Here is a 15,761-nt window from a genome sequence, read left to right as displayed (position 1 = left end):
TTCATCTCATCTTTGCAAGTACTCTGAAAATAGGAATTACTTTCTCCATTTTATAGCTATAAAAAAAGAGATTCAAATATATTAAGTGACTTTCCCAAAGACCTATAACTAGCAAACAGAGAAGCAAGAATTTGTACTAGATTTGTCATTATGAAAAAAATATTACAAATTGTACTCTGGATATCCAAATACTTGAATGAATAAATAAATATTTGAAAGAATAGGTCTGTGGCTAAATTAATTAGTGTTCTGTGGTTATTTGCCACATGTGATTGGGGCCAATACCATCAAAGTTTTTTTGTACAGAACTTTTTAAAAAAGCTGTTTCACAATAAGATATTATCCATATGATGTTCCTAAAAGTCTAAGCCTGATCATTTGATCAGTTTGGTGTTGAATTTTATAGGAGTATCACAAGTAATCCTTGAGTGGCCACTTTCCATTTTCATCAAATTGAGTATTAATGGTAGTCTATTCTACAAGAGAGCATAATTTCACTCTGAGAATATTTTCAGGCCATCACTAAATCTTCCTTTACTTGATTGGTTTGTTCTCATCCTATCTATCACTGTGCTGGTAAGTATTTAATGACTGGCTTTCTGAAGAAAATAAACTCTGATTTTGTAGCACTTATCAATTTTCTTGATGTAGATATTCTCAACAAATCTAAGCAAATCTCCAGGCTATCAACATGACATCTCTGAACAAAGAGTTGCAAAGAAGTGCTAACAGTCAACTCTGTGGAGTCTACAGTTGGCTTCTGCGCATCATGATTACAATTCCATAGTCATTCCAGTGGGTGGTACTAATTGCTGGAGTCCCTGGAAAAATGTACCTGAGCTGGGCTATGGCATGCATCCAAGAAAATTTGGCTAGGTTCATCCAAGCACCAAGGCTATTACATATTATTCAGCTGCAGCATCTTTACCACTTCCTTCCTCTATCACTGTTTCTTTGGAGGAATAATCCTTCTTAGAAGTCCACATCCAGAAAAGCTTTAAGACATGATGGCTAATATCTGACTCCATGATTTTATCCAGCCTTATGCATTTCTCACCCAGAAGGAGATGTTTCTTTAAGGGATGCTAAGCCAACCTTGACAGAAAACCAGAGTCATACAAGTCTTTGGGTTTCCTTTCTCTAAGACTTCACACAAATTCTAATTCCTGTGGAAGGCAATGGACTATCCAAATGGTTAGATGTCCAAAGGCAGTTAGATGTGTCCTAAACCAGAGGGACAGATATGGAGGGCAGTTTCCTTATTTCATTGTCCAGTGTATCCTCATCAAATCCTTTCTTGGTTCTCAGAGTCTTTAGGCCTTTGCCATTCTATGATCTCTCTTCATCCTACCTTTCCCACCTCAATCCATTTCCTATCTAACACATTCTCCAGATGCCAGCCCAACTGCCTTGCCCTGGTTTCCATGATCATTCTAAACTTTATTCCTCTTTGTGTAAAAAAAATCCAGTTTCCCTCTGCTAACGCACCTTCATCATATTCCACATCAATTCTACAGGGCTAAGCTAAAAGGTCATCTTCTCCTTGATGTATCTCCTGAAATTCCCATTCTACAATATGTTTCTCTCTGTTATCCAAAAAAAAAGGTACTTGGTGAACACATTATTCTTGATTTACTACACTGTTTTTTATAATGGTTATATAGGAGCAAATAATGGTTATGTGGAGTTTTTCTATCCCCTTGAGAATGTAAAATCCATGAAGACAAGAATATTGTCTAATTTGTGAGTTCACATAGCACTCAACACACAGACTTATGAGATGTGGAATTAGGAAAATCTTTCTTGAATTGAATCTAATGAATTGAACTAAATTTTCCAAAGCGGGCCTGAGTTAAGTCTCATGAAAATATATTTATGGATCTCAGGTTATCATTTCTAATTCTCACCTGTAGATAGCCCATCCATTTATGTCTTGCATGACTTATAAGCTATTTTGCTGAGCTTGGAATTGAGAAAGATATAAGGATAAATTGGAAACAATACCTGGTTTTTAGGAACTTACATTTTAGCAGGGAAGACAGATTTTCAAACACTAATTCAAGTTTTTAAAATGGATTTTATTTCATAGAGGACTCTCATGATTCTGTAGAAGCTGCCTGGAGAAAAAACGATATGCATTTAAGTGAGTTGAATTTTGGAAGTTGATGATTAAAGGGTAGAAGGCATTTCAGGTAGAGAGAGGAACTTGAACTCCACTCACAATAAGAGACCTTGCAAGGACTGTATAGGGGACATTTTTGAGGATGAGAGCATGGGAATGCAAAGAGGGATACATACGGGGATGTGGTACAATGGATAGATGAGACCAGAGTATACTAGAGCTCAAATGACTAGCAGCTGGACAATTTTTATTACCAAATTTCTCTTGAGCTGAAAAACATGTATTCTATGTATTCTGAATTTTTATGTAAGTAGATAGGGAGGAAGAAACTCGAATTGGTATATTAAATTATTTCAACAGCATTGAGAAGGAAAATTGCTTTTTTTCCTTCCCTTTACATTATTCTCTGTCTACTAATTATATGTCAGGCATTATTCTGAGTTTTAAAGACAGAAAGATGAAAGATACATACATTTTGAATCTCTATCATCAGCCCCCAACAAAGTCTATAGTCTGAAGATGGATCCAGACAAGAAAAGAACTGTGATTATGCAGAAGAACAAGAACTGTGACATATGGAAGCACAGAAGTCTATGACAGCAGAGGAGGACACTTAATCAGATTGGGGATGGGGAAGGAGGAGGCCAAGAGGGAAAGTAGGTAGAAGGAAGGTTGTTTGGGTTGAATGCAAAGGAAATAAAAAAGAAACCCTTGGTTTCCAAGAAAAAGACATTTCAAGAGGAGGAAAATACCCATTAAAGGGTTGAAGGCATAAGAGCATGGTGCCTTCAGGGAACCACATGGGGTTGGTGTGTGTAGATGCTAGGACACAAAACAAATAGAGGCTGATGCTGAAGTGATAGAAGTGAACATGCTCATGTCAAAATATTTAAGTCAACCAATTTGGCAGCTGAGCCCTTCACTGTGAGTATAGAACATAGGAAGACTATTTGGAGGTACAGTGTTTAGAGTCTCACAGCAACAAGGGCATCTCTTGAATAAGAAGCATCAGCAAGAACTGACATCTTGTTAGAAATGTAGAACTTTAGGTGCCCCTCCTAAGACCTACTGAGACTTGAAAAGCACTAGCTTAGAGTTTGGGTTCCTACGTTTAAATCTGGGCTTTTCATCTGCCAACTGTGTGACACCTATGTCCTGTTACTTTTCTATCCTGGGCATCAACTTCCTCAGCAAGAAGTTGAGGAGGTGGATCTAGGGAGTTCTAGTGACATTTCTAGCTCCAAGTATGTGAGTGAGTGAGTGACTCTGTGTGTGTGTATGTGTGTGTGTATACAATTACAAGATATTTGTAGAAAAGCAGACTGTTTTCTAAATTGGCTAACATATTTACTCCCTAGAAATGCACTGTTAGAATTTTGTGGCTAATGGAGAAGATAACCAGAAACCAGAAACTTGCTCCTTAAAGCAGATCAGCATGGAAACCAGAAGGTCCGCCCCCTCAGGCACTCATCTCTTGCCTAGTTTTGGGCTTCATAGAGGAGGCCAAAGTAGGGGCACCCTTCTGCTCCTATCCACCAATAGTCTTGTTTCCTTGTCAAGGAAAGAAAAAGAAAAAAGGATAACCTACGAGACCAAATCCAGAGACACATGATTCCATAACTTCTTACTTGGCTGTTGGATGATAATAATGCTAAGATAGGAGTGGGAAAAGATTGCAAGTGAAAGGTACTGGTTAGGGTGACTTAAGGCCTAAAAGTCTTCAGAAAAAGAAGCTTCAGTTGTCTTGTCAAATGGTACAAAGAGCTGCATTGCATTTTCCAACTAGCTTCCCCAGTAGGCCTGGGTAAATCTTGCCAAAATGTGTCTGAACAGACTCCCAACTAAAAGATAACAGAGAATATTGGTCATAAAGCCAAATCTTGGCCTGACCCTGCCAGAGACACAGGAGCCAGCCTACAGAAGCCATCTCTTTGCTTCTGGACTTGTGCCCTTCTGAGGAGTGGAGGAGTCCTTGCACAGGAAAAACAAACTTCTAAATGGGGCACAGCACAGGACACAGAGACCATTGTCCTCTGAACAGAGACTATTGTTATAGTATCCATGTGATGAGTCTTCCAGGCAAGCCAGGCAAACTGTTGTGAATGGAGAGAGAAATGAAGTTCCAGAGAAAATATGCCAATAAAGATTGTGGAGAGGCATGAAGCATGGGGAGTAAGGTGATCAGGAGTCTAATTCTAGCTTGGCTTCTAATATTCTTGTGACTTTGGCAAGTCCTTTCCTTTCTCTGACTCCAATTTCCCTCTTTGTGGACAGTAAGATCTACCACTTACTGAGCGCCAACTATAAAGAAGATATTGTCCATTTGATGAGTATTTAGTATAAGTAAAATGCCACCTAGATGCTGTTGACTTACAGATTTCTATCTCAGGGTAAGACTTCTCTGAATTTCACTTAATATGTCTACAGTGAATTCTTATAACTTTATGTTGCCTTGGAATCCATTTTGAATATGTTTAAAATTTCTACACAGAGTCAGGGTTGAGTCACCCTTGATGCAGTTTCTAGTTCTACACTTGCTTTCAGTTCCTCAGTGTGGTCTGACTTGATACGAACATCTTCCTGTAATGGGAACAACACTGAAAATGTACTTACTAGGCATTCGAAGTAGAACATCACCCCTAAATGGCCCAAGTCAGAGATAAGAACTCAGAGACATCTGTTCTCCTTAGATGACCGGCTTCCTTGCTTGTCTGAAGCCCAGCCCATTCCTCCTCTAGCATGTAAGATTCAATAGGTAGAGATTTTATGTATTTTCCTTATTGTCATGTTGTTGATACCAAAAAAAAATGTGCCTTGCACCTCAAGCAATACTAGTTGAATGAATGAACAAAAATATGCTAGGAGATTTCCATTTAATCCATTATCTCACTTAATCCTAGCAATAGACTTGTGGGTTGGGTACTACTGTCATCCTCTGGCACGCACAGATGGGTAGTTTCTTGATAAAGAACACCTTGCTGATCTGAACTCAGGGATGATGTTTAGACAGTTTGCTTTGATGGAGTCAGGCTAGATGTTTTCTGGAGTTTTTTGTAACTCGGAGATTCTGTGGTTCTTTAGGAATTCACTCCCTTGCCAGGCAATGGCAATACAGAATTCAAGCATTGACTGGATTGATGGACATTTACCACAAGCTCCTTTTTGCCAATGTCTCAGAATCCATGGTCTTGTCTCTCTCTTACTCTCCCTCTCTCTGTAACTCTTTCAAATAAATAAATAAAAATCCAAAGGAAAAAAAAAAAGAATCCATGATGTTTTAGCCAGAAGAAACGGAGAACCTCCTCTATCCCATACTTTGTTTCCCTCTTTTCCTTGTCTCTCCTTGCCCCCCATGGCTCACCAGTTTCAGGGTCGCAGAGCTGCTCACAAGCATCTGTTGTCCTCTGTCCACAGAGGTCCCTCACCCATGGGGAGGTGGCATTAATCTGGTAATACAGGGATAGCTTGGCCGGGTTTAACCAGTCAGAGATGTCCAAGTAGCTCCCTTCGCTTACCACGAAGCTGCTCCCTATGGGTGAACAGAGAGAAAGACAGTTATTTTTTCTCAATGTCAGGGTCATGCTGTTGGAGCTGCTGGTGCTGCAGGAACAGAGAACTGCATGCAAGCCACCCCTCCCCCCCCCCCCCCCCCGCCCAACACTCCTCTGGTCATCTGATCTGACTTGTCTACAAGCATTAATAGAGCACTTACAACGTACCAGTGTCCAAAGCCAGAATTCAGACTAGCAATTAACAGTATGTTTTTAGAATTGAGGGAAACGTGTTCAAATTCTGAATCTTTCCTTACTAGCCATTGATTGTGGGCATGTCACTCATTACCTTTGAGCCTTGTCAGTTACTTGTAGATGAGACTATTAATGGGACCTGCCTTATGAAATTTTTGTGGGAATGAAATGTATTAATGTAGATAAAATGTTTAGCCAAAGCTTAATTATTCCAGGAAAGAATGGTTAAGTATTAGATTTCAAATAATTAGATTTCAAGTAATTGTCACCCATACATCCCTTCTAGAACAAGGGTCACTAACACCCACAGGAGCCAGGTGGGTGATATCAAAAGGAGGGTCTGGCTGAGCCTAAGGGGAAAAGCATACAGTTCTCCTCACCAAGATTATATTCTGTTTTGTTTTTAAATTCTGGGACAAAAGAGATAGATACAGAGAAACACACACAGAGAACAAGATAGAGAGAGTTTTCAAAATCTCTAGCACTTCTATTGAAAAATTCAGCACTTGCACAATGAAAAATGCTTTGATATTGAGAGGTAATGGAGTAAGTGAGGTTTGAGATCAAATGGACTCTGAAGTTTCCATCAGAATGGAACAGCTGTGACCCAGTCCCAGCCATCTCTTGTCACAGGGCACTGAAGGAAAGCAGTAACAGGTCAGATTCACTTTAGGGGAAGTTAAAATTTATTTTTATTTTAGTCAATCAATTTTTCAGTGATGGCTTAAGTTTGTTCTTGAAAGCATTTGTAGGCCAAAGAATAGGTTCTAGCTTTGAAGCATTTGCTTTGAAACATCCCTTATTAGTCTGTCTACATGGATAACATGTATATATGTATCTACCAAGTATTAATATATTATAGTCATGTATATTACATATATATATTTCACAAGTGCATATGCTCATACACATCTACATGCACAGTCCTGAGGGAGGCATGAAACAAAAATACATTCTAAATGGCTGCATGTGGGTAGTAAATGGTGAGTGTATGCAGGTAGCACTAAAGCAAGTAAAGGTAGAATTTCATAGGGGGAAATAATGTGAGTCCAAACGGGACCAGGATTTACAAAGATGAACTTGGAGAAGGGTTCTAGATTCATGGCAGACCTAGGAACCTTAATCATAGAAGTCTTTAAATTGTGAACCAAGGGATGGGCACTTGGCATAGTGGTTAAGATGCTGCTTTGGACAACTGTATTCCCTATCTGAATGTCTGGACTTGAATCCTGGCTCTGTCCCCAATTCCAGCTTCCTGCTAATGTATACCTTTGGAGGTAGTGGGTGATTGCCCAAGTAATTGGGTCCCTGCCTCCCATGTGGAAGACCCAGATTAAGTTTACAACTTTCAACTTTGGTTTGGCCCAGTGACAGTTTTTGCAGTCATTTGGAGAATGAACCCATGGATGGGAGATTCTCTTTCTCTTTCTCTTTCTTTTTCACTTTTTTTATTTCTCTTTCTCCTTCTCTCTACCTACCTTTGAAATTATAAAAAAAAATTAAAATAATCAATAGTACATTATGTTTTTCATTTTACATGAATCAGTTTCTCTTCTAGTGTCTGCCTCTCTTACTATCAACTAAAAATTCTTTCTTAATATGTAATTAAATTCCTCAAAGGGGGAACCAGTTAATAAGCATAATCATATGGGTTTGACAGAGACCTCTATGACTCTATCAGTCACATATGTCTCTGCTGGCTCAGGTCTCCAGCTGTGGTTCCATGGGCAATAGCAAGGAGGTGGTATCCCATTAGAGCATACCTGGATGCCTGAGCATCTAAGATGATGGGTGAAGAAGTTTTCATAAGTACATGACAGGCAATGCTTATTTTCTGTAACTCATACAACTATTGTACTTTCTATAATCTTTTACAAGAGGATCCCAAGTAAAATTACAGTGGGCAGCACGGTGACTGGTGTGGATGAAATGGGTGTCTATGTGAAACAGAAGGAGTAGATACCACCAGGCTCTGAGGCAAGGAAATGACCACATTTAAAGTTAGCCTTGAAGTCCTTGGCAGCTACAGAAAAAAAGGAAAGAGTCTGTTGGATTCCATATTTCAAATTTCTGGCAGGAGAGGATATGCAAATCTATCTGCAAAGCCATATTTCTCCCCCTGGAAGTAAGCCCAAGCAGAAACATGTCACATGGGTCCTTGAGCAAGGCACTGAACATCAGTATCGACTACAGATTTTTCTTTTAAAAAGCACAGTCATGCTGTTTAAATGGATAATTCTTATATTTATTCTCACTAGAGACTGAGGAATGGATATTGAATTGTGTCCCAGGGCTGAGTTTGGTTAATCCCACTTCTACAGAAAAGCTACACAGTGCAGTAATCAATCGAATATAAGGGGCAAGAGAGCAGTCCAGATCCTCACTCTGTTACTTACTAGCTCTGTTAACTTGGGCAAGAAAACAAACTTTCAGTTATCTCATATGGACAGGGTGGTACAGCCATCCTAATATCAGACAAAATAGAGTTTAAAACAAAAACTGTTAAAAATACAAAGGACACAGTGTAATGATTAAGGGATCAATTCAACAGGAAGATGTAACTATAAAAAATGTATATGCATCTAATTACAAGGTACCTGACTATTTAAAAAAATGTTAAGGATTTAAAAGGAGATATAGACTCAAATACAATAGTAATGAGGGATTTCAATACCCCACTTTCAGCAATGGACAGATAAACCAGACAGAAAATCAGCAAGCAAACATCAGAGTTAATTGATAATATAGACCAAATGGACCTAACAGACATCTACAGAACTTTGTATCCTACAGTTGCAGAATACACATTCATCTAATCTGTGCATCATGGAACCTTCTCTAGGATTGACCACATGCTAAGCCATGAAACAGGTCTCAGCAAATTAAAAAAAAAAAAAAAACTGAAATCATACCATACATCTTCTAGGATAAAAATGTAATGAAGGTGGAAATCAGAAACTCAGGATATCAAGAACATATGTAAACAATGGAGACTGAACAATATGCTCCTGAATGAACAGTGTGTCATAGAAGAAATCAAAAGAAAAATCAAAAAATTTCTGAAAACAAGTGAAGACAACAATACAACATATCAAAACGTATGGGATATAGCAAAAGCAGTATTAAGAAGAAAGTTTATAGCAATTGGTGCCTACATCAAGAAATTGGAAAGGCACCAAATAAGTGAGCTTTCAATGCATCTCAAGGATCTAGAAAAACAACAGCAAACCAAACCTGAAACTAGTAGGAGAAAAGAAGTAATTAAAATTAGAGAAAAAATCAACAACATTGAATTAGAAACAATACAAAAGATCAGCAAAATGAAGAGCTGGTTTTTTGAAAAAATAAACAAAATCGACACACCATTGGCCCAACTAACCAAAAAAGGAAAGGAGACCCAAATCATTAAAATTAGAGATGAAAAAGGAAATGTAACAACAGAAACCACAGAAATAAAAAGAATCATCATAAATCACTATGTAGAGCTGTGTGCCAAAAAAACTGGGAAACTAGAAGAAATGGATAGATTCTGGGACACATGCAACCTGCCTAAATTGATCCATGAAGACATAGAAAACCTAAACAGACCCATAACCCAGGTGGAAATTGAGTCAGTAATAAAGACCCTTCCAATGGAAAAAAAAAAAAAAAAGCCCAGGACCAGATGGCTTCACTGCTGAATTCAGCAAATGAATTCACTGCTGAGTTCTACCAGACATTTAAAGAACCTACTCTAATTCTTCTGCAGTTATTCAGAACAATTGAAAGGGAAGGAATCCTCCCAAATTCTTTCTATGAAGCCAGCATCACTTTAATTCCTAAACTCAGAAAAGACTCAATAGAGAAAGAGAAGTACAAACCAATTTCCCTGATGAACACAGACACAAAAATCCTCAACAAAATTCTGGCCAATAGAATATAACACATCAGAAAGATCATACACCTGGATGAAGTGGAATCTATCCCTGGTATGCAAGGATGGTTCAACATTTACAAATCTATCAATGTGATACATCACATTAAGAGGAATAGACTGACCAGTATACCTTTCATTACTCTAGGGAGTCTTGTGAATCAGAGCTTTGGTTGGGTTCTTTCTATGGCTGTTTTATTTCCTTAGTAGTCTGCGAATTTGTCTTTTGTGTATTTCATGTAGAGCTGGAGTGCCTTTACTTTTCCTGATGGACTGTGGTTTCCTACAGGGAGGAGTTCATGATTCATTTATCCTTACCAACCTAGCTCTCAGTAAAATGCCTGGCAAATACTAGGAGTTGAGTGAATGTCAAGTGTATTAATGAAATCCAAGTTCCATGTGACTGTGAATCAGGAATGCCTCCTTGTTGATCTAACGGTGAATTTTTTTTTTTTCACTCTGAGAACAAGAAAATGTCTGGCCCTTTATACTCTTCCTAGTTTCAGTCCTAAACTTGACTTTCACTATGGTTTATCTGAGCACTCTTTTATCCCACATCCTTGTGAGGTGGATTACAAAAGAAGCAACTCAGTGTGAAAGAGCAAGAACAGGATGAAGAGAGATGCCTTAACAGATGGCCAAAGTAAATGAATTTATGTTAAACGTGTTCTCTTAACCAATATTTATGAAACTCCTCCCTGTATAAGAAATGGAGATGGAGAAATGGCTGAATCCATGTAGAAAATTACACATGAAACAGAGATCAAATGTGTGGACAGGGAATGCATTAAGAATTGCCTAGAAGGGATAGATCTTTGTGAAAATTAAGAGTGGGAATAGGAGAGGGTGGAGGAAGAGGGAGGAGAGCATTGGCTGGAGGTAGGACAGGTTGGCAAATATCACTATGTTCCTAAGTCTGTATATATGAAATATGTGAAAATTGTATACATTAAATAAAATTTTTAAAAATAAATTTAAAAAAAGAATTGCCTAGAAAGCATAGACATTGCCTTTGGATATAAGGAGATTAAAAAAGGGACCTCAGAAAGGAAGCATGAAGAGTTGGCCTTTAAGTAAGATTTTGAAGGATGAAGGAGAAGAAACTAGGCAAAGGTAGAGGTGAAGGAGGATAGCATGCTGGAATAGCTCATCCAGAGTATACAGGAACACTGCAAGGCATTTACTCCTTGAGGCTGATTCTAGACCTGGCTCATACATTTTTTAATTTCCCTACTGTATATGAGGTATTCCACTCAACTAATATTTTCTTCTCATATATGCTGTGTCTCAGATTCATTTATTCATTTAGATACTACTATGTGCCAAGCTCTACCCCAGACAATGGTAGAATACAATATACTAGGTGTCTCCTGAAAATATATGGTGCAGGAAAGATATGGTAGATATCTTAGATATGGTAAGTCTCGGGCAAAGCTTGAGTGTCTCTCTACACTTTTCTTTAATATTATCCCATCTAGATTGTGTACTTTTTAAATTTTTAAAAAATATTTATTGGAAGGCAGAAAGATACAAAGATAGACAGAAGATCTCCCATCCACTGATCCACACACTAAATTCCAGCAACAGTTGTGGCAGGACAAGGCCAATGCTGGGAGCTCAGAACTCAGTTCATGTCTCCCATGTGGGTGGGAAAGACCAAAGTACTTGAGCCATCACCCACTATCTCCCAGGGTGTGCATTAGCACAAAGCTTGAATTGGAATTGGCACCAAGACTCAAATCCAGACATTCCAATATAGAATGCAGGTATCTCAATTGCTGTACCAAATGCCAACTCTAAGACTGTGCATTTAAAAATATTGACTTCAGAGAGAGAGAGAGAGGACTCAAGAGAGAGCACACAAGTGCACAATTCACTAGTTTACTCCACAAGTGCCTGAAATAGCCATGTTGAAGCCAAGAGCCAGTAACTCAATTCAGGTCTCCCATGTCAGTGACAGTAACATAAGCTATCACCATTGACTTCCAGGGCCTGCATTAGTAGGAAGCTGGAGCTAGGAGCAAGATCTGGGAATCAAACTAGATGTGGGATGTTGGAACCCCAAGTGGTATCTTTAATTATGCCAAACACTTGCCCCAACATTTTGTATGTTTCAAAATTTTTAACTTATTTGAGAGGTAGAGAGGGAGAGCAAACGAAAGCAAGTAAATACACAAGAGCTTCCATCTACTGATTTATTCCCCACATGCCCACAAGAGTCAGGAACAGACTAGAGATGAAGCCAGGAGCCTGGAACTCAATCCAGGTCTTTCAAGTGGGTGGGAGGAACTCAATGACCTGAGTTATCACTGGTGCTTCCCAGAGTTTGCATTAGCAGGAAGATGAAATCAGGAGCCAGAGCTGAGAATCAAACCCAGGAATTCCCAAGTGGATCACTGGCATCTTAACCAGTATCTTCACTGCTAGACTAAGTGCTCAACCTTAAAAATGCATTTCTTGATAGCAAAGACCATGCTTCAGGCATCTGTACAATCACCATATTTCTTAAGGTATAACTGGGGTTCAGAAGATGTCAGGGTGTGGCAGTGTGTGGTGAAGGAGAGAGAGCACGAGTGAGTGAGAGTGTGGATGCTATTAAACCACAGTGTCAAGCAGCTCACTCTGAATAAATGCTGGTATTTATTTGGGAAAAAAAGTTACTAACAAAAGAATAAGCATGCATTATTCTATTCATCCCATATTTCTTTAGTTTTTGCCTGGACACTTGTTTTATTTTCTTGGCTTTGTATTAAAAATGCCCCCCTTTTTCTAAGCGCTAAGATTCCGCTTTATACCCACATAGAGCTCCCCAGAGAGCAATGACTCTGAAAGGAATCTCTGCCAAAATCTCAACTTCAAAATGTCATGTTTCCTTATTTTTGAATATATATGTATATATATACATATATATGTATATATATATGTTTCTCCCACTGGATTATGGGAATATACATCATCTAATTAGCCAAATGGATTTTCAGTTCAGCCCAATCATTTCCTTATCTAGCATCTGAAGCCCGGCATTGCTCAGGGGACTCGCATGGGCACAGAGGTCCTCATTAACTCTGATCTTCAATTACATTGATTATAAGCCTGCTTCTGTAATTGTGCTGCATAGATCAGGGGTGAGCTGGGGAGCTCAGGCCACTCTGTAATGTTCTCTGAAAACCCAGAGGCACATCAGTCCCCAAAGAAACAGAAAGCTACAGATGAGAACTAAAAATACCGCGGAAGGAGGTATCAGCAGACAAAATTGCCTGGAGAGCCAGACGGCAGCTGCAAATCCCTTTCATTGCACCTCCACTCATGAGGCAGACCTCTGAGAACCATGGAGAGACATTTTCAAAAGGCTCTGGCCACTGTGGTGAGTGGCAAGCAGAGGAATGAGAGACTGTATGGCTGAAAGACAGTCTTCAAGAATGAAGAACAAGGACTATTTTGGCCAAAAATATTCCATTTTCTTTTATCCCTCTTGCTAGGAGTGTAAAACAATTCAAGGTCTCTCATTTTATGCTTCCTCATGTGTACCACGGATCCTATCTGTCTGGGTTTTGGACCTGGGAGAAATGTCTTTCCTGGACATAGAGTAGAAAATAAACTCTACGAGGAAGCAGAAATGAGGATCACACCCAGGCTCAGTCTAATAGACCCATGAAGAGTGCATCCACTCCACCTTTTCCCCTGCCCCAGAGCCCCAAGCCCTTGATTATATTCCACTACCTACTAATGAGTGACCAAACTGCAAAGCTGGAGTTGAAAAGTGTGAGGGGTTATTGGAGTAGGCAGAGATATATTGGACAGCTAGAAGCAATGTCTCTAGAAGGAGCCAAGGGATCGTTATGGTGTGGTGGTTTTCATACAAGAGTTTCGGAGAGTTATCAGCTGCTCATCTCTTTATCTTCACCACTTGATATCCCCTTCCAGCTCTCTTAACTTCTATCATGTTCTCTTACCCACTTCCTTGGAACAACTTAAACTTATCACACTCCTCTGTTTGGTGTCTGCCTGTTAATGGCTGGGTTGTGCTCTGCCCCACCCATCAAATTCATAGGTGGCAGTCTTAACCACCAGTTGCTCAGAAGTGACAGGATTTGGAAACAGGGTGTTTAGTGAGGTCACTGGGATGAGCCCCAATCCCAAATGAGTTCTATTTTCATAAGAGGAGATTAGGACAGAGACACACACAGAGGGAAGATCATGTGACAGTACAGGGAGAAGGTGATCATCTGCACACCAAGGAGACAGGCCTCAGAAGAACCAACTCTGGTGACACCTTGATCTTCTAACCTGAAGAACTGTGAGGAAATACATTGCTGCTATTTAGGTCATTCAGTCTGGGTATTTTATTTCGACTGTCCTAACAAGTTAATATACTGTCTCTGTCTTACTTGACAAATATTCTTTAAACCTGCCATTTTCTCCATTTATTAACTTTTATTTTATGTCAGGGACCTCTATGGATTACTCCTCAGGAGAAAGTTTTCAAGTGTATGAAGGCAAGTGAATAGTACTACAAAGAGAACCAGTAGGTACAACACAGTTCCATTCCTGGATGCCTTGGAGGTTTATAAATTCATGATAAAAAGCCTTAGTCTGGGGGCCGGTGCTGTGGCATAGCAGGTTAAGATGCTGCCTGCAGTGCCAGCATCCCATATGGGTGCCGGTTTGAGTCCCGACTGCTCCATTTCCAATCCAGCTCTCTGCTATGGCCTGGGAAAGCAGTAGACGATGGCCCAAGTCCTTGGGCCCCTGTTCCTGCATGGGAGACCCAGAAGAAGCTCCTGGCTCCTGGCTTCAGATCAGCGCAGCTCTGGCCATTGTGGCCAATTTGGGAGTGAACCTGCGCATAGAAGACCTCTCTCTCTGCCTCTCTTCTCTCTGTGTAACTCTTTCAAATAAATAAATAAATCTTAAAAAAATACCCTAGTCTGCCCCTCTCATCCATTTACCTAGATGCCACGACTGCTCTCTGACCTGGTTCCAATCTATTCCAATACCATTTGATGCCAGAGGGAGTGACAGATGGATCATAATACACAAAAGTGTGTGAATAAGTAGCAAGTGCCTAGGGGAAGAAGAAAGCTAAGAAACACTTAAGTTTCAGATGCTATTTTTAAAAGAGTCAGCCTCTTTATTAATTTTCATGAAAATAATACTTTTTAAAGTTATGGAAAATATATAAACGAGTAACATTGCAATTATTTTAAAGATTTTTTAAAAAATTTATTTGAAAGGCAGACAGAGAGCAAGAGTGAGACTGACTGATTTTCTGTCTGCTGTTTCACTCCCAAATGAAAACAATAGCCAAATCTGGGCCAGGCTAAAGCCAGAAGCCAGGAACTCCATCCTAGTATCCCATACGTGTGGCAGGTGCCAAGAACTTGAGCCATTTTCAGATGCTTTACCACATGCATTAGCAGGGAGCTGAATAGGATGTGGAACAGCTGGGACTCAAAACGAGTACCCTGATATGGGATGCTGGTGTCGCAAGGGGAGACTTAACCTACTGAGCCACAGTGCTGGGCTTAAGATTGAAACTTTGGAACAATCATGCAACAGATCAGAATTTTATCAAACAATGAAAGTTACATATTTTTAAGAAATCAGAAAACCTTGAGTCCCTTTATAGTACAGGGTTTCTCAATATTTTAGAAACTCCATAAGGAGCCTTTTAAAACATTTATTTTCTCTAATCACATCCCACTTATGAAATTTAAACACCACAAAGTTCTTGTATACTTGCTTAAGTACAGTATGTACTATTTCTACAATGTGCTTTTGGTGTACATAAAAAGAGTAATAATGGTTTTTCACCCCTGAGAGGGTATTATGGTTCTCACTGAGAATGCAATCTCTAGCCAGAACCTTTTCTTTTGGAAATAAGGAAACTGAGGTTTAAAAAAAGGGATGACATGTCCAAGAACTCACCCAGATTAGTGAAATATCTACAATGGGAACTTACGCTGTGTGACCCCCACCC

The 15,761-nt window shown here is 39.4% G+C and overlaps 1 protein-coding gene across 5 annotated transcripts in view; it reads right to left on the bottom strand.

Moving 5' to 3' along the window:
* ASTN2 (astrotactin 2) overlaps positions 1-15,761 on the bottom strand; it is a 1,014,855-nt gene that overhangs the window by 581,002 nt on the left and 418,092 nt on the right. For 4 of the 5 annotated variants that reach the window (XM_062207681.1, XM_062207682.1, XM_062207683.1 and 1 more), the window contains one exon: positions 5,484-5,651. The exons of the other annotated variant lie outside the window; for it this stretch is intronic. In XM_062207681.1, coding sequence (XP_062063665.1) covers positions 5,484-5,651 — 168 coding nt within the window. The remainder of the gene's footprint in view (positions 1-5,483; positions 5,652-15,761) is intronic. 5 annotated transcript variants of the gene reach the window in all.

This window comes from Lepus europaeus, chromosome 12, assembly GCF_033115175.1.
Source record: "Lepus europaeus isolate LE1 chromosome 12, mLepTim1.pri, whole genome shotgun sequence".
NCBI classification, from domain to species: domain Eukaryota; kingdom Metazoa; phylum Chordata; class Mammalia; order Lagomorpha; family Leporidae; genus Lepus; species Lepus europaeus.
The sequence above is the reverse complement of the archived record's forward strand: the minus strand, read 5'-3'. Positions and strand labels throughout refer to the sequence as shown.